This window comes from Oryctolagus cuniculus, chromosome 10 (assembly GCF_964237555.1).
Source record: "Oryctolagus cuniculus chromosome 10, mOryCun1.1, whole genome shotgun sequence".
NCBI lineage: Eukaryota > Metazoa > Chordata > Mammalia > Lagomorpha > Leporidae > Oryctolagus > Oryctolagus cuniculus.
This window is the reverse complement of record NC_091441.1, coordinates 91690162-91709734: the sequence shown is the minus strand read 5'-3', so window position 1 is coordinate 91709734 and position 19573 is coordinate 91690162. Positions and strand designations below refer to the sequence as shown.

The following is a 19573-nucleotide window of genomic DNA, read 5'->3' as shown; positions in this document are numbered from 1 at the left end:
TCCATTTCCTGTCCCCCCTCCCGCCTCTACTTTCTGCCTTGTCTTTTTCCTTAGCTATGTAAAGAAATTCTCTTGATCTGCCAGCTTTCTGGAACTCACTTTCTGTCCTGGCTTCCTGGATGTGGCCACTTGCTGTGCTAGATTCAAGGGACTCGCTGGGGAAGGTTCTAGCTGATGGAAGTCTTGGGCAGGAAGCTTCTGCAGCTCCCACCTCGGGCAGGACCATATGCAAGGATCCCAAGTACTGTCTGCACCAGGAGGGAAAAGCTCACACATTGTGCACTACTGGCGATCTAACTTCCAAATTCTACTACGAGGAAAGTTGTCTTCATGCCTTAGTGAACCCTCACTTCCTGTCTGTACTTCTGATGAGCATCTTTCCTGTAAAGGGACATTTGTTTTTTGATAACTGATTTTTTTTTAGTTTCCTGGTTAAAAGTGGTGCATCTCTAAATAGAAAAGGCATTTTAGGATAATAATCATCTCAGAAATCAGTCTTTAATACAAAAAAAAAATGGGACTGGAATCAGGGTGATGAGACATGGTTCTTTGGGGAAATGTTGCTCCTGTTGGCTCTGGACCTAGCCAAGTTCTCTGGGAGAACAGTATTATCCCTTGTGGTTGCAAATCAGTGGCGGTGTGGCTGGACTAAGTGTGGAAGGAAGGAGGGAGAGGAGGAGGTAGGACCTGCCCATCAGTGTCAGGACAGAACAGGAGTCTTCAGCCTGCTACCCTGACTTTCATCCTCTCTTCCCAGTCATCTCTGAGGCCCGCTTCCGTCTGTGTATTAGTCCTTGGGGACCACTGCTCCCTATAAAGCTTTTGGCAATGTTTATTCACACTGGTAGGGTAAAACACTGGGTGGCCTATACCCATATAACCCTAGGGATGGTGGCCCAGGTCACTTGGTAAGGTGGAGGGGCAATCCCTCCTGAAAAGTGGATAGACATCACAGAAAGTGGCCATGTCCAGTAAGCCAGGATGAAAAGGGAAAGCAGTTCCAGATTGCTGCCAGATCAAGTGGAGCTTGTACCCCACATGCTGACTCTTTGGGTCTATACATCCTTAGTTCCTTCCGAAGAACTTGCACTTGGTCTGTGTGGACATGCCAGGACATGAGGGAACCACCCGCTCCTCCCTGGATGACCTATCCATAGATGGACAAGTCAAGAGGATACATCAGGTAAGCACAAGGCTCCATCAGAAATTGCCCGATGTGCCTCTTGCCCTCCATTGCCTACCCAAATCTGTAGGGCAGGCAAGAGAGCTTCATGCTGACTTGTGAGTGGTCTCTGTGCTGTCTGCAAATAATTGCAACCCTATGAAACCTTGCTCAGCTGTGGAGGACCACAACTTAGTAAAAATTGTTCTCTTTCAAGCCTTTTGCAGTTGTTGTGCATAAATACAATCAGGGCATTTTTTTTGAGCTGTTTGAAAAGGGAGCTCAGAATTCTTCCAGCCCTTTACTCTTCTTGGGTATCTGTTTTTCTGTTTCCCAGTTGTGTGGTAACAGCAGTGGCCTTTGTGCTTAGTCGGGGAGGGTTTTTTTTGCATCTTTCTCTATTTTAGCATCTATCTTGATTGGGTTGTCAAGCCATATCACAGTTGAGTGACCCATCAGTTTCAGGTTGACTTTGGTGTGTCTTCCAAATGAGGATATTTATTTAATGTTCGCCCTCCCCCCTGCCCATTAAACTAGATATTCTAATGAGATCAAGAACCTTACCTTTTTATCTTCTCACTGTATCCTCAGGCTGACTATAGTGTCTGATAAGAATTAACCAATAATTTTTTTAGATGGATGGATGGACAGGTAGATGATTGGTTGGATGGCTGACCCTATGGTAGGATGGAAGGATGGAACAGACAGATGGATGTGTGGATAGTTCTATGAATAGATGGCTGTATGGATGGGAAGGGCTTTGAATTTTGGCAGATTCATCATACAGTGACTCCCATGAGCTGTCTTTGGCCTGTCATCTGTTTTTGTAGACTATATTTTAACAGAACACAGCCACAGCTCTTTGTTTACATATCGTCTTACAACATATGCTACATGTTACAACATACAACTACATCAGCAGAGCTGAGTATTGCAGCAGAGCTTATGGCCCACAAAATAGAAATATTTACTCTCTGGACCTTGGTAGAACAGTGTGCAGACTCGTTAAGTACAGGAATTCTTGTTGGTTTTATGCTTAGAAATGATCCCTCAGTCACTTGTGCCAGGTACAGAGAAGTCCATGCATGCCACAGGGTTCGTCTTGACAGTGGGGCCAGTGGTTTCAGACCCCCTTTCAGCCATGGCTCTTTGCAGTTGTCCATAGGAAGCACGAGCAGTTTTTATTCTGTAGTCACCATTGTCATTGTCTTCAGCTGTGTAACCAAGCTTCCTTCTCATTCACCTTCCTAGTTTGTAGAATGCCTGAAGCTGAACAAAAAGCCCTTCCATCTAGTGGGCACCTCCATGGGCGGCCACGTGGCTGGTGTGTATGCTGCTTACTACCCATCGGATATTGCCAGCCTTTGTCTCGTGTGCCCTGCTGGTGAGTTACTAGGCCACAACATCCTACTGAGTGACTTAAAACAAGTAGCCAGTATCTGCTATGACTTTTTTTGGAATCATCTTTGCTATATACTTAAGAGATGTGCAAGGCCGGTGCTATGGCATAGTGGGTAAAGCTGCCACCTGCAGTGCCAGCATGCCATATGGGTGCTTGTTCGAGTCCTGCTGCTCCACTTCCAATGCAGCTCTCTGCTATGGCCTGGGAAGGCAGTGGAAGACGGCCCAAGTCCTTGAGCCCCTGCACCTACTTTGGAGACTCGGAGGAAGCTCCTGGCTCCTGGCTTAAGATAGGCCCAGCTTCTGCTATTGCAGGATAAGATGTTGACACTGAAGGCAGCAACTTTACCCTCTATGCCACAGCGCCGGGTCCCCCCACAGAGAATTTGAAATGGTTAATTAAAAATGTGTATGGTAGCCAGCACCACGGCTCACTAGGCTAATCCTCCACCTGTGGCTCCAGCACCCCGGGTTCTAGTCCCGGTTGGGGCGCAGGATTCTTTCCCAGTTGCCCCTCTTCCAGGCCAGCTCTCTGCTGTGGCCCGGGAATGCAGTGGAGGATGGCCCAAGTGCTTGGGCCCTGCACCCGCATGGGAGACCAGGAGAAGCACCTGGCTCTTGGCTTCGGATCAGCGCAGCACGCCGGCTATAGCAGCCACTTGGGGAGTGAACCAACAGAAAAGGAAGACCTTTCTCTCTCTCTCTCTCACTGTCTAACTCTGCCTGTCAAAAAAAAAAAAAAAAGTGTATGGTGATTTGCAACATAAAAAACTTTGAAATATAATGTTAATATACTAATTTCCAACATTTATTGAGGTAAGCTCTGTTTTTTAAAGATTTATTTATTTGAAGGCAGAGTTGCAGAGACAGAGGCGGGGGGTCTTCCATCCACTGGTTCACTCCCCAAATGGCTGAAAAAGCCAGAGCTGGATTGATCTGAAGCCAGGAGCCAGGAGCTTCTTCCAGGTTTCCCACACAGGTGCAGGGGCCCAAAGACTTGAGCCAACTTCTAATGCTTTCCCAGGCCATAGCAGAGAGGTGGATCAGAAGTGGAACAGCCGGGCCTCAAACCAGTGCCCATATGGGATGCCGGCACTACAAGCAGGTGCTTTACCTGCTATGCCATAGCGCCAGCCCTGACTAAGCTCTTTATGTGGATTTAATTCTGTCAGTAGTCCTATCAAATGAAGGGGACATTATGCCTCTTTCCTTTTCACCAGAAACTCAGAAATCTTTGTTTATTATCACATCCCTTTTTTTTTTTTAAAAAAAGCATCTTTGGTTTTTCTGTTCTTGTATATGTGTTAACCCGAGCTATACATGTCTGCAGAAATTACCTTCTGAAGTTGTATTTTTAAATTTGTTTTTCTTCCATAAGTCTTTAAGCTTAGATTTGTAAGATGTAATAGATACAAATCTTAATTTCTCTTTCCCTCTGTCACTTTGGTGCTTAATTAGCATATTATTTGCATGTAGTAAATTGCCAAATTTTAGGGGCACATCTTTCTTTGCATTTGTAATTACCATCCATGCCAGAGACCCGCTCCAGCCAGTTCAGGGGCCCCAAGGTGTGAGAGGTGTCGGCGCTTGAAGAAATGAGAGGCACTCACAGCAAGGCTGATGGCATGGCTCTGGCGTTTGAGCACCAGACTTTATTTTTATATCATAAGCCACACAATGATTTTTTCTTCTTACAATGAAAAGCCTGTTGTCCATTTTTTCTAATTATAATTTTTTTGATTTTCAAGGGCATACTCAGAGCATGGGTTACAATCACAGACAGGTGCAAGAAAACAGGCTGCCCACACAAGCCAATGCCTTGAGTGCTGCTGAACTATGCAGAAATTGGCTACATAACCTAGAATAGTACCTTCCTAATCTAATCTTTACTAGAAGCCCCAAGTTCAAAGCAGACCCTTTTTAAAATATATCCCCTCTTTGCAATTTTTTCTGTAATTCTTTAATTTCTTTATTGTACTTATTTAAAGGTTTACTTAGATCTATTCTACAGTTTTGACATCCTAACCATTGTAGTATTTGTAGCATATAGTGAATTAAAGTTTTATTAACATCTATCTTTATTCTAGTGGGAAGTATATACCAGAGAGCCTGTTGCCTTTTAATTCTTTTCTACAAACAGCTCAACCTTGCATAAGGCATTAACCCTTTCCTTTCTCTTACACTAACATTCTGCTTGATTAGAATTCTACAAAGCAATGGACATTTTGGAGGTTATGAGACTAAGTGCTCTTCCCTAAAATTAGGAATACAGCAATCATTAGCAGGACCACCAGGAAGCTCCGGCTTGCTTATGCAGAGTGTAGTTCCCATCAAACCTAAAACCACCAAGAGGACCGCAGCTGTCCTTCTCATGCCTTGCTGAGACAGACCTTCTGCTGTGACCTTGTCAGCCAGCTGAAGTTGCCTTGGCCTCGTCACATCCAGATCAAGATATTATGCTCATTTTACGGATGAGAACATTGAGGCACAAAGAACTTACATTAGTGCCAGAGACAGAATAGGAACTACTCCCAGACTATCTAACCCTAGACCCCATCCTGTGGCTGTTTTGGAAATCCTTTCATATTTACTACTTTTTTTTTTTTTTTTTTTTACAGATAGAGTTAGATAGTGAGAGAGAGACAGAGACAAAGGTCTTCCTTCCATTGATTCACCCCCCAAATGGCTGCTACAGCCAGCGCTGTGCTGATCTGAAGCCAGGAGCCAGGTGCTTCCTCCTGGTCTCCCATGCGGGTGCAGGGCCCTAGGACCTGGGCCATCCTCCACTGCTTTCCGGGCCACAACAGAGAGCTGGCCTGGAAGAGGAGCAACTGGGACTAGAACCTGGCACCCATACGGGATGCCGGTGCCACAAGGCAGAGGGTTATCCAAGTGAGCCATGGCGCCGGCTCTTTACTACCTTTTTATGTGATCCACCAAGAATCCAACCATGAGCTGAACATTTATACCTTTTACTGAAATGTAATTTAGTTGGCTTTTAAAATTCTTTCGCTACCTTGAGAGTGAATGGTTTTCAGGTCTGTTAAGCACCTTGGACTTGAAGACAAAACCTCAAATTTTCTTCCCCATTTTCCCAGCACCGTGTCTGAAATCACTGGGTCTCAATAACAAAATTTCAGAGTTGGAGGAACAGACTCTGTGGAATATTATTCGGTTTGAAGTCACTTACGGAAGGTCAGATCTAACTGGCTTTTTCAAGTGCACGTTCATTTGTTCAGAGAAGAATCTTATACCAAGTTTAATTTGCAAATTTAAAGTTAACTTTGTATGTGAAAATGAGTAAGTAGAAACAATTTCAGGATTATATTCTACTTTGATTTTTTTTTAAATAAATGTCTTCTCCAAATTATCTTACATTTTTAGAAGTTACATACGTGGTGTGGACAGTTCCATATCCCCTTTGCCCAGTTTCCCCTATTGTTAACAGCTCACACTTGTCATAACTAAGAAACCGAGATGGCTAAATTACAAGGAACTAGGCTTCCGGCTTTCTTTGGATTTCACTTGGCTTCTCCACTAACGTCCTTTTCCTGTACTGGGGCCCCATCCACATGACACTGAGCCTAGAATTATTTTTAGAGAGAGGAAATGTTCTCCACAGCGTTAGGAAAAGCACACACGATACCATGTTAGATCTGAGATGGTTGCTGGCTGCAGAAGTGTGGATTTTGGCAACACAACCAGTATTATCGATGCTACCCCTTTTTTTTCTAAAATCTAGCTCTTTGGCTTTGTGAAACACCTAGAAGCTTGCTCATTGTTGGAAGGGGAAATTCCTTTCACCCTCCTGTGTGACACTAACTTTTATGGACTCCCCTCAGGTCATCTCTGGGGTAATAAGAAACAGTGGTCAGTCTCCAAGGGGCCCAAGCTTGGTAATCGTCTCTTCCTGGAGGAAGAGGGGCGGTGGGTGTAGGGGCAGCAGAGCGGCTGCTCCATGTGGGGGACAGCGAGGAGAAGGCTCATTCTCCCTGTGTTTTGTGTATTGACCCCAAATAAGAGAGAAGTGGTGCAGGCAATGTAGTGCCATGGTGGCTGCTGCTTGTGACGTCCGCAGCACTTATCAAAGTGCCACTTTGAGTTCTGGCTCTTCTGCTTCCTTTCTGGGTTCCTACTAACATCTGGGGAGCTGTGCATGATGGTTGAGGTGCTTGGAGCCCTGACATCCATATGGAGTGTCAGGCTCCTGGCTTCAGTATGGCTCAGCCCTGGCTGGTGTAGGCATTTGGGGAATGAACCAATAGATGGAAGAGCGCTCTCACTCTCTCTCTTGCTCTCTCTCACTCTGTCTTTCAAGTAGTTGAAATTAAATTTAAAAACACTTTTAAAAAGATTGAGTGCCAAGAGGATCTAGGCCAAGGGAAGGGGAGCCAGTCACTGCAGCTCAGAGCTTTCTTTCCCTCGTGTCCTGCTTCAAAGCAACTCTCAACAATACAGAGGCAAAGGGGCTCAGGCAAGTTTCTTTCTACACAGATGCTTCTTAAACTTCATCATAGCTATGACACCCTCCCTCCCTGCAACTGATTAAACTGCACATTCAGATTCAAGAGGCGCAGGGGCCTTTCTGGGGCCTCCTGCTGCTCCTGGCCCATGGACCACAGTTGAGTCATCAATCTCTAAAATACCCGGAAGGATTCTTCTCTGTGTTTTTCATAATGTGCTTCTGACTTTAAGCAAGGACGGTAGTACCAATTAAAAAGGAAATCCACAGTGACTGAAACCTGAAGTAGAGTAGGTCTAGGCTGCTGTTGAAAATTCCCTATAGCAACTGAGGTTAGCAAAAAGGCAGGGGTGTCCTGCCATTTCGGTTTGAATCTTACAGGCCTGCAGTATTCAACTGATAATCAGTTTGTTCAACGGCTCAAAGAACTACAAGACTCAGCTGCCATGCAGAAGATCCCTCTGATCCCATCCACCCCGGAAGAGATGAGTGAAATGCTCCAACTCTGCTCTTACGTCCGCTTCAAGGTGCCCCAGCAGGTAACGTGCTCCCCACAGCCGAACACTTGCCCTCTGCCATGGGCTTAGCTGGTGAGTACCAGCTTCCTGCATGCATTCCCTCCGTCACCTGGGCATTCACTCCTCCTTGTCCTTTGATAGCTGTTCACTCACGTAGCTCCTGTGAGTGCCTGTGACATGTCAGACTGTCCAGCGATGTTTCCCACATCATATAGGTACAGGCAGGCAGTGTGCTTTCAAGAGAATGCCAGTGGGAAAGACAAGTAATGTTGACCATAGTGTGATCTCCTGGGTTCCCAAGTCCCACGATGAGAACTGCAGGGCCTTGACAGTTATGGGAAGGATGCTGGGGTCTTCCTAAGTACAGTAGGAGAACCCCTGAGGAGTGTGGGGGAACACAGACGAAAAGAGGCCCGTTTGAGGTGGTGGTGGTGTGGGCCCGGTGGCAGCAGTGGAGATGAGAGAGTTGAGGTGCACAGGGAGAGGTGACTTCCAGTACTTGTATAGCCGTGTGGCTAAAGGTAGCAGGTGAGGAAGGGCAGCTTGGGGGATATGCCAAGAGCTCTGTTTTGGTTCTGTCACCTTCGAATGGCCTGCGAGGGTTCCACGAGAGAACCAGGAGAGGAGAGTTCATGGCTGAGGCCTCTTTTTTTTCAAAGATTTATTTATTTATTTGAAAGACAGAGTTACAGAGAGGCAGAGAGAGGGAAAGAGAGAGGTCTTCCATCCACTGATTCACTCCCCAGATGGCCACAACAGCTGGAGCTAGGCTGATCCCTAGCCAGGAGCCAGGAGCTTCTTCTGGGTCTCCCACGAGGGTGCAGGGGCCCAAGGACTTGGCAATCTTCTACTGCTTTCTCAGGCCATAGCAGAGAGCTGGATTGGAAGCAGAGCAGCTGGGACTCGAACTGGTGGTGGCTTTACCTACTACACCATGCGCCAGCCCAGGGTTAGGCCTGTTAACACGAATTATCTCCTCCTACCTTAGGAACTGGACCCTGCCTCAGGGTGGGGTGGGTCCCCCTGGGGCATGAGAGAACAGGCTCTCTTGAGAAGTTGCAAACACCACTCGGTTAGCAGGTGTGGCCTGAGGGAGCACCCAGAACCTGAATCTGTGGTGGCCTCCATCCCTGAAGTCCTCTCTTAGTCACGAAGTGGCACTGTCCTCTCGCAGCACTGACTGCTTCCCAGAATAGAGTAGTGCAACAGTGTTCAAGAAAGCTCTGTGTGTCCAGGGGTCAGGGATATGAAATGCTGAGGGAAAATAAATGGCAGGTACAAAAGCCTTTCTTTCCTGGGAGAGAAGGAGCACCCGGGCCCTCAGCCCACTGGATCATATCTTGTTTTGGTTGTCCCTTTGCTTGCCTGTGTCTTCCACACTAAACTCTGTAAGATCAGGGACTAAGTCTCAGTTGACTGTCTGTCCCCAGACTTTGGCATGGTGCTTGCATGAGGTTGGTCCTAGGTATAGATTCGATGGATCCAGAGATGAGAGAATGCCTTGATAACGCAGGTGTGGAGAGTGGATGGGTGAGCAGGTGCAGGATGGAAGGATACCTGAGCTGGTGCCTGTCATCAGGGAAGGCAGAGACAACATTAAATTGGTAAACAAGGAATGTTGGAACCTCCCCAGAGTTTTATCAATGGCTTATTTCTGTTTTTTTTTTTTTAATTTAAAGATTTATTTATTTGAAAAGCAGGGTTAGAGAAAGAGGAGAGACAGAGAGAGAAAAAGAGGGAGACAGTTTCCATTCATTGGTTAATTCCTCAAATGGTTACAATGACTGGGGCTGGGCCAGGCTGAAGCCAGGAGCCAGAAGCTTCATTTAGGTCTCCCACTTGGGTGCAGGGACCCAGACATTTGAGCATCCTCCCCTGCTTTCCCAGGCACATTAGCAGAGAGCTGGATTGGAAGTGGAGCAGCTGAGACTCTAACTGGCACCCCATTGGATGCCGGCATCAAATGGCAGCTTAGCCCACTCCACCACAACAACCCCATGGTTTATTTCTTTGTTGCTTAAAAGGCCCATCCTCCCTAATCATTCATTTTTTTAAAAAGTGGCTTTATTCTGCATTGGGGTGTTAGTGAATAATGACTTGATAGTGGGTTCATCCTGATTGTATCTTTTTAAAAAAAGATTTATTTATTTGAAAGTCAGAGTTACAGAGAGGCAGAGGCAGAGACATAGAGACAGAGAGATCTTTCATCTACTGGTTCACTCCCCAAATGGTGCGACAACAGCTGGAGCTGGGCTTATCCGTAGCCTGAAGCCAGGAGCTTCTTCTGGGTCTCCCACGAGGGTGCAGGGGCCCAAGGACTTGAGATATCTACTGCCTTACTAGGCCATAGTAGAGAGTTGGATTGGAAATCAAGCAGCTGGGACTTGAACTGGCACCTGTATGTGATGCTGGCACTGCAGGTGGCTTTACCTGCTGTGCCACAGCGCCAACCTCCCCCAACCCATTGTATCTTTTTTTTTTTTTTTTTTTTTTTTTTTTGGACAGGCAGAGTGGATAGTGAGAGAGAGAGAGACAGAGAGAAAGGTCTTCCTTTTTGCCGTTGGTTCACCCTCCAATGGCCACCATGGCTGGCGCGCTGCAGCCGGTGCACCACGCTGATCCGAAGGCAGGAGCCAAGTGCTTCTCCTGGTCTCCCATGGGGTGCAGGGCCCAAGCACTTGGGCCATGCTCCACTGCACAGCAGAGAGCTGGCCTGGAAGAGGGGCAACCGGGACAGAATCCGGCGGCCTGAGCGGGACTAGAACCCGGTGTGCCGGGGCCGCAAGGTGGAGGATTAGCCTATTGAGCCGCGGCGCCGGCCCCCATCATATCTTAGGCAGAGACTCTCAAGGTAGGGCAGTCATCAGGCCATCTCAGGGGCCTCTTATGTGCTGGAGGGACCTCTTGGCCTCATAGCATTACCGATGTTCTTTCAAATGCGAAACAGCAGCTTAGGAGCTACTCCTGACTACTTTATAACAACACCATGAGAATTCCGAGAATTAGGAGACCCTAAAATCCTGGACGGTGCGGTGAATCCCCTGCATTGTCCCCAGGCTGGCAGAGACCCCAGGAAGTGCTGCTTCTCCTGCTTTCTAACTTTGGCTTTTTCACGCTTAGATCCTGCAGGGCCTCGTGGATGTCCGCCTCCCTCACAACAACTTCTACAGGAAGTGTAAGTAGCCCTGCTTTCAACCTGGCTCCCCTTCCAATGGCAGGCGACAGGTGGCTTTTCTTTCTGAACTTTGCAAGGCTTGGAATGTTTCCTTGGGCCTCAGACGAGAAGAAGGGGTGCCCCCCACCTGCTGCCTCCCCCGGACCTTGGGTGGTACCCACAGCCACAGCCCAGCACACGCTCACTTGTTTTCCTTTTCTGACAGTGTTTTTGGAAATCGTCAGTGAGAAGTCCAGATACTCCCTGCACAAGAACATGGACAAGATCAAGGTTCCCACGCAGATCATCTGGGGGAAGCAAGACCAGGTATGTCACCCAGCCCTGCAGAGAGACACACTAGAGGGAAAGCCAGAGGCCTTCGGCAAAGGGAGCCTCTTATCAGAAGGAGACAAGACGGCACATTGCTCAGGGAGTTGAGAGCAAGGACATTTAGTCTTTGAAAAATGAAGAGCCATTTAAGATCATTCTAAAACACATTTTTATCAAAGCCATATAATCACATGGTATGAAAAACTTCAAAGAGTACAAAAAAGTTTATCATGTAAATGTGGTCTATTTCATATTCCAAATCCAAATTCCTACTGCCTTGAAGCAGCTCCTACTGTCTTGCATTGTTTGTGTCTCACAGTGTTTAAACCAGATGTTGGCGAGTGTTTTCTGCATGAGGGCCAGATGGCACATACGTCTGGTTTTATGGTCTATAGTCCCCGTGACAACTCTTTGGCTCTGCCCATGTAGCACAGAAACAGCCCTAGATATTACGTGACCAAATGGCATGGCTATGTTCCAGCAAACACACTCTCATTTTGTTTTCCCCAGAAACCTTTTATTTAAGGAAAACAAACTTCATACATTTCATAATTACAAGTTTAGAAGCATGGTGATTCTTCCCGCCATACCCGCCCTCCCACTTACTCTCCTACCCCTCTTCCTCCTCCCTCTCCTATTCCCATTCTTATTTTTTACTAAGATCCATTTTCAGTTAACTTTATACACATATGATTAACTCTATGTTAAGTAAAGAGTAAAACAAACAGTATGAAAAACAAAAAAAACTGTTCCTCAACAGTCAAGACAAGGGCTGTTCAAAGTCATTTCTTAAAGTGTTAATTTCACTTCTATAGATAATCATGTAAATACTCTATTAGTTATCACAGGTTAGGGAGAACATAAGCTATTTGTCCCTTAGGGACTGGCTTATTTCACTAAGTATGATGTTTTCCAGTTTAATCCATTTTGTTGCAAACGACCAGATTTGGTTTTGTTTTGTTTTTACCACTGTGTAGTATTCCATGGTGTACATATCCCATAATTTCTCCAGTCTTTAGTTAACAGGCATTTGTGTTGATTCCATATCTTAGCTGTTGTGAATTGAGCTGCAGTATGGGGGTGCAGATAAGTCTTCATGTGCCGATTTCATTTCCTTTGGTAAAATCCCAGGAGTGGGATGGCTAGGTCATGTGGTAGGTCTATATTCAGATTCCTGAGGTATCTCCATACTGTCTTCCATACTGGCTTTACCAGTTTACATTCCCACCAACAGTGGATTAGGGTATCTTTTTCGCCACATCCTCACCAGCATTTGTTCTTTGTTGATTTCTGTATGAAAGCCATTCTGACTGGGGTGAGGTGAAACCTCATTGTGGTTTTGATTTTCATTTCCCTGATGGCTAGTGATCCTAAGCATTTTTTCTTGTGTCTGTTAGCCATTTGTATTTCCTCTTTTGAAAAATGCCTGTTTAAGTCCTTTGCCGATTTCTTAATCTTTCTTGTTTGTTTTGTTGTTTTAGAGTTTCTTGATCTCTGTGTATTCTGGTTATTATTACTTTATCAGTTGCCTAGTTTACAAATAATTTCTCCCATTCTGTCAGCTGCCTCTTCACTTTCCTGAGGGTTTCTTTTGCAGTACAGTACAAAATTTGTCAATTTTGGCTTTGAATGCCTGTGCCTTTGGGGTCTTTTCCAAGAACTCTTTGTTAAAGCAAATGTATTGCAGGGTTTCCCCAAGGTTCTCTAATAATTTGATAGTTTTGGGTTGTAAATTTAGGTCTTTAATCCATTTTGAGTGGATTTTTGTGTAAGGTGTAAGGTAGGGGTCAATGCTTCATACTTCTGCCTGTGAAGATCCAGTTTTCCTAGCACTGTTTGTTGAATAGACTGTCCTTGCTCCAGGGATTGGTTTTAGTTCCTTGGTCAAAGATAAGTTGGTTATAGATGCATGGATTGATTTCTGGCATTTCTATTCTGTTCCATTTGTTTATTCATCTATTTTTGTACCAGTACCAGGCTGTGTTTTTTTGTTTGTTTGTTTTTTGTGGTTTTTTTTGTTTTGTTTTGTTTTGTTTTTTTGACAGAGTGGACAGTGAAAGAGAGAGAGAGAGAAAGGTCTTCCTTTGCCGTTGGTTCACCCTCCAATGGCCGCCATGGCCGGCGCGCTGCGGCCAGCGCACCGCGCTGATCCAATGGCAGGAGCCAGGTACTTATCCTGGTCTCCCATGGGGTGCAGGGCCCAAGCACTTGGGCCATCCTCCACTGCACTCTCTGGCCACAGCAGAGAGCTGGCCTGGAAGAGGGGCAACCGGGACAGAATCCGGTGCCCCAATCGGGACTAGAACCCGGTGTGCCGGCGCCACAAGGCGGAGGATTAGCCTAGTGAGCCGCGGCACTGGCCCAGGCTGTTTTGATTATAACTGCCCTGTAGTATGTCTTGAAATCTGGTATTGTGATGCCTCCAGCTTTTTTTGTTGTTGCTGTATAAGATTGCTGTATCTATTTGGGGTTTCCTGTGTTTCCATATGAATTTCAACATCATTTTTTCTATATCTGAGAAGAACGTCCTTGGAATTTTGATCGGTATTGCATTGAATCTGTAAACTGCTTTTGGTAGTATGGACATTTTGATGATATTGATTCTTCCGATCCATGAACATGGAAGATTTTTCCAGTTTTTTGTATCTTCTTTTTTTCTTTCTCTAATGTTTTGTAATTCTGATAGTAGAGATCTTTGACATCCTTGGTTAAATTTATTCCAAGGTATTTTATTTTTTTGGTAGCTATTGTGAATGGGATCAATATTAGAAGTTCTTTCTCAGCCATGGCATTGTGTTTGTATACAAAGGCTGTTAATTTTTGTGTGTTGATTTTATAACCTATCACTTTACCAAACTCTTCTATGAGTTCCAGTAGTCTCTTAGTGGAGTCTTTTGAATCCCCTTTATATAGAATCATGTCATTTGCAAATAGGGATGGTTTGATTTCCTCCTTTCCAATTTCAAACACAATATTAAAAGCAAGAAGCAAGCCTTCATTTGCCTACACCTATTGTAAACACACACATGCTCATAACATCCACAGACACTTCAGAAAATTTGTGGAGAATGGGATTTTTTTTTTTTTTTGATAATGGGATTTAACGATGACTTTATTTTGGTGCAAAGAAGTTGAAATTCATGTACAATGCTTCTAAGGCACATCACACATATTCTCTGAATCCTGTGAAGGCCCTTTGATAGTACATATGCATATATATATATGATATTTATGTAAGTTTTTCATACACACTGTATACACTATATTACATCAGACTTCATATATATATATATATATGAAATATATATCTTGGAAACCTTTCGTATTAGCCCATAGAGGTCTTTTTATGCTATTTGTCAAAAATATTTTATTTTGAAATAATTTCAAGCTTAGAAAAAAAGTTACATGTGTACAGGATTCTTCTCTATATCCCTTTTCCAAATTCCTCAGTTTAAATGCTCTTCTGGAGTATGATGTACATTCTTTGGAATTCCCCCAGGGGGCACCATCCCCAAAACCCAGGTGCAGAATACTTCTGTCACCCCAGCTAGTTCCCGCCTGCCCACGTGCAGTTAATCTCCACACCCACCCCAGCTTCACGTAACCGCTGATGTGTTTTGTTTACATAGTTTTTCTTTTTCAATTCCATTTAAATGCTGTCATACAATATGTAGTCTTTTTGCATCTGGCTTCTTTCACCCATACACAGTTTCTAAGGTCCATGCATGTCCTTGTGTATATAGGTAGTTTTATCCTTTTCATTGCTGAGTGTTATTCCTTGGTATGTGTGTGCCACTTTTTACTAGCAATTTTTTTAAAGATGTATCCATTTATTTTAAAAGCAGAGGTACAGAGGGGCAGAGGCAGAGACAGAGAAAGAGGTCTTCCATCTGTTAATTCACTCCCCAAATGGCTGCAACTGCCAGAGCTGGGCTGATCTGAAACCAGGAGCCAAGAGGCTCCCTCAGGTCTCCCATGTGGGTGCAGGAGCCCAAAGACTTGGGCCATCTTCTACTGCTTTCCTAGGCCATCAGCAGGGGCTGATCGAAGTAGAGCAGGCAGGACACGAACCAGTGTCCACATGGGATGCCAGCACCTCAGGAGGCAGCTTTACCTGCCACGCCACAGCACCGACCCCTCGTTAGCAATTTCTAAAAATCTTTTAGCACTTAGCACTCCCATCTATCTATCCAGAAGTGTATCTTTGGGACCATTTGGAGTACATGTTTACATGACGCCCCTGAGCCCCTTACATGTTAGGGTGTATTCACCATGAACAAGAATATTCACTCATAACTCCATCCTCCATAGCACATCATCACATTCTGGAAACATCATGGTGGCAGGATGCTTCGTGCTGCAGTCTGTGATCCAGTTTTGTCACTTGCTTCAGTCATGTCTTCTCTGGCACCTCCTCCCCCCGCCACCCTGATCCATCATCTGACCCAGGGTCGCTTGCTACCTGCCAGGTCTCTTGAGTCTCCTTCCATAGACAGCTGTTCATGACAGGGAGATGGTGAAGAGGATGAAGGCTGGTCAGTTTATGAAGTGCTGTTCAGTTTGAGTTTGTCTGCTGTTTCCTCATGGAGAAATTCAGGTTCCATATGCCTGGCCTGACATCTCATGAGTGAGAACGTGGCACATCCTCAGACGCACCGGGTCCTTGTGCTTCTGACCGGCGATGTTGATTGTGATCGCCTCTCAGGCTGTTGTCTGCATTTCCCTTATACAGAGTTACTGATGTGCAGGTTGCGGGCACACTTTGAGACCATGCATTTGTCCTGATCCCCATCAAACACCCCCCACCTTAACTTACCATTCATGATGATTCCTGCCCCAAGCCACCTTTTGCTTCATTCTTTTCCGGGAGCTCCATAGGATTGCATAAAGTTGCTCTGCCACAGTGCATTTCATTCACATCTTCCCAACTGTCATTCAGGTCCCTTTCAGGGTTTTGCTATTAAACGACACCAGCGTACAGACGATTAGCTGTGTGTGTTTGTGGGACGTGAGCATAGCAGAAGAGTCAGTTCTTCGATGTGGGATCACCGGATCCAAGGGCATGTGCCTTTAGAATGTTCAGAGGCTTTGTCAGATGGTCCTGTATTAACTGGGTGGGGCCATCTTGATAAAATGCCACACACTGGTAGCTCTGGAGGCCAGAAGTCCGAGATCAAGGCGTCAGCAGGGTTGTTTCTTTGTGAGGCTTGTGAAAGAGTCTGTTCTGTATATGAAATATATGAGACTTATATAAATAAAATTTTAAAAAATAGGCTCTTTCCCATGGCCTTTGTGTGATGCCAGCCGTCTGCAGTGTGCCTTGGCTTGTGGCTGCCTCCTCTGCTCTCTGTCTTCATCTTCATGTGGTGTTCTGCCCGTGCGTGTGGCTGCCTCTGGGTCCCAGTGTCCGCTTTTTATAAGGCTGCTGCTCAGATTGGATGCAGGGCCCACCTCTTCATAACTAACTATACCTGCAATGCCCTGTTTCCAAATAATGCCACTTTCTGAAGGACTGCGGGTTAGGGCTTCCAAAGATAGATCTGGAGGACACAGCGGGCCCTCCAAAGATGTGCAAATGCATAAACACTGCCAGGAGCTCCTCTCCTGTATGCAATTGTTCTTTTTTTTAAGATTTAATTTATTTATTTGAGAGGTAGAATCACAGAGAGAGGGAGAAACAGAGAAAAAGGTCTTCCATCCACTGGTTCACTCCCCAAATGGCCACAACGGCCAGAGCTGGGCCAGTCCGAAGACAGGAGTCAGTAGCTTTCTCCTGGTCTCCCACATGGCTGCAAGGGCCCAAGCATTTGGGTCATCTTTCACTGCCTTCCCAGGCCATTAGCAAAGAGCTGGATCGGAAGTGCCACCCACAGCCAGGACTCAAACCGCTGCCCATATGAAATGCCGGTCCCGCAGGTGGAGGCTTAGCCCGCTACACCACAGTGCTGGCCCCTGCAATTGTTTTTAAAGTCACATCTTATTGCGAGTTCTTCCTGAAGTTTAAGGCAGGAGGCAGCAAAGAGAAGTATGGGCTTTCTGAGGCCCATGAGGCAGACAGAGTGGCACTGGGTGTTAGAAGGTGTCCAGGAGTTTTTATGAGAAAAGGATATAGTAGACAAGCTTTTCTGGAGGAGACGGTTTTTCCAAAGCCCTGGTCTTATTCTGTTTTCTGTTGCTGTAACAAAATCCTGAGAGCAGGCAATTTGTAAAGACTAGAGTTTCTTCTGGCTCACAGCTCTGGAGACTGGGACATCTGAGAGCATGACCTTGGCGTCTGTTCAACATCTGGCTGGGGTATTCTCCCTGCATCGTGACATGGCAGAGAGCACCACTCGGCAAGACCACACAAGGTGCAGGAGACAGCTTGATTTTATAACGAAGCCACTCCTGCAGCACTGAATTCACTCCTGTGATGGCGGCTTTAAGCCATTAATGAGGGCAGGGCTCTTCGTTAATCCATTCAGATCCCGAGGTGAAAGCCATCGTTGTGAGCCCTGTTGGCACTGATGAAAACTAAGGCAGGAAGTCAGGCTGTGATCACAAAGCCCCTGAGTGCATGGGTGCCCTGGCGGGAGAGACTGGGGAGAAGCCAGGGCGAGAAAGCGGGGGTGGGGCAGGTGGCTCAGGTCAGCCAGGCCTGGCCTAGGGTGCACAGGTCGGGAATGGGGACGTGGAGAGGAGGCAGCCCCTGTGCTCTCTTCTGTAGCAGCCACTGAAAGAAGCTTTGTGTGTGCCTGAGTCACAAGTGGGACCCAGGCTCAGCCCGTGGGGAGCCACTCGATCAGAAACCAGAGCCAGAACAATGAAGGCCATTCTTCATTGTAAAAATCCCAAAGGTGACCTGAGGCTCTCGGGGACCAGCAGGGCAAGGCCATACCCTGTTGTCCTGTGGAGACAAACTGCAGGACTCGTGAGAGCACTGGCCTTGAGTCTGAAAGTCTGCCTTGCAGCCCTGCCTTGGCCCCTTATCTGCCTGTGACCTTGGGTAAGTCACTTGGTCCCTCCAAAGTGAGGCCTTCTCTCCTCTGGGGGATTATGGTGAGGCTCAACCAAAATAATATATGTGGAAGTGATCTTTCTCCACTTACCAAGAAACAAATGATTTATTACACATGTCCTTTTCCTCTTCAAGTTGTAACTGGACCACAGTTTCCTTCAGGACTCTGAAGTCCTTTTTGTTCCAGAAAAAGATCCTAACATCCTACTGGCCTGCTATAAATATGATCACAACCTTTGTGTGTTTTGGGCAGAGGCCAAATAGCACAAGCTCCATGGGGTCCTTTATTTCATGGTCTTTAACTTCCCCAGCTCTCTGGCTCTCCTCTTGCTCTGTCCCAGCACCAGTCCGGCCAGGCTGAACACAGCCTGCCTCTTCTTTGGATGCCTGTAGGCCAGCTGCTGTCTGACACAGCCCCAGAGCTGTGTACTGTCATCTGTGTGAATGATGCCCCTTGGATTTGGGCAGTACACAGCCTGCACAGCTGAGCCTGTCAGCCCTTCCTCACGTCAGTTCAGGCGTCTCTCCCCCCCATTCAATGCTGCAGACTGGGAGGGCCTGTGCACATGGACATGGTCTGTTACCCTTCACGTCCCTTCTCCCTCACCGGCACACTGCCTGGTATTCAGAAACTCCAGGGTGCACAGAGAGTGAACAAGCAAATGAGAAAGTAAATGCACATCTTAGCAAAGGGACAAAGTCACCAACCCACTGCCTACAACCTAAGTCCCTTACTACTCAGTGTTTGATGAGCACCTGATAAGTGTCCGACACTGGAGTAGGCCCTGGAGATAGGACACCAAGACAGACAGGACCCCTGCCCTCAGCAGCTTCCAGTCCACCTACCACTGTCACCCTGGCGGGGCAGGGACAAGGGTGAGATGAGGGAGAATATAATGCAAGCGTGGACTCAGACCCTACCTGTGTTTACAGTGTTCGTATTTTGTCACCATGAGTCTTTTTTTGCACTAATGTTTCTTTTTAAAAATACGGCAATAAAGTATTTTTCACCTCAACTGCTGAGTGTTCAGATGCCTCCCTTGTCGCACCCTAATCCTGGCCCTGGTCTGAAGTGGGATAGGCAACAAGTTGCTGAACATAACACAGTAGCCTGTGCAAGAAATAGCCGACGTGGTGCCCGCTGACTGCAGGTCCCATAGGACTGTGAGAGCGGCTGCATGCGAGCTGGCTCTGTAGTGCCCACGGGGATGCCGAAGTCATTTCCCCAGGGCTTCTGCTCTCTCTGCAGGATACACACTCAGTTGGGAGTTGGGACTTTTTCATGGTTTTTTTTTTTTTTTTTCCACCTGCTGACTCCAGCTGCATTTCCTCTGGGTGTTTTCCCACAGCAGCAGGCTTTGTTCCTGCTCAGACAGTTCCCACAGCAACCTTCGCTGTGAGCGAGTGACCAGGCACAGGGGCCTGAGGCCTCGGCTGGGTGCTCCCCTGATGCTCTGCTCCCTGTTAGCTGTTCCCTTCTCTACAGCAGCGGCGCCCTGTTCTTGACTGAGCCGTTCTGCCCACCCCACTTCCCACTGGACGGACCGTT

At 46.5% G+C, this 19573-nt stretch overlaps 1 protein-coding gene across 4 annotated transcripts in view; it reads left to right on the top strand.

Annotated features, from left to right (window-relative positions):
- Positions 1–19573, top strand: part of ABHD6 (abhydrolase domain containing 6, acylglycerol lipase) — a 76677-nt gene that overhangs the window by 54321 nt on the left and 2783 nt on the right. For all 4 annotated transcript variants that reach the window (XM_051851522.2, XM_008260839.4, XM_008260838.4 and 1 more), the window contains 5 exons: positions 1070–1183; positions 2414–2546; positions 7407–7564; positions 10664–10718; positions 10924–11024. In XM_051851522.2, coding sequence (XP_051707482.1) covers positions 1070–1183; positions 2414–2546; positions 7407–7564; positions 10664–10718; positions 10924–11024 — 561 coding nt within the window. The remainder of the gene's footprint in view (positions 1–1069; positions 1184–2413; positions 2547–7406; positions 7565–10663; positions 10719–10923; positions 11025–19573) is intronic.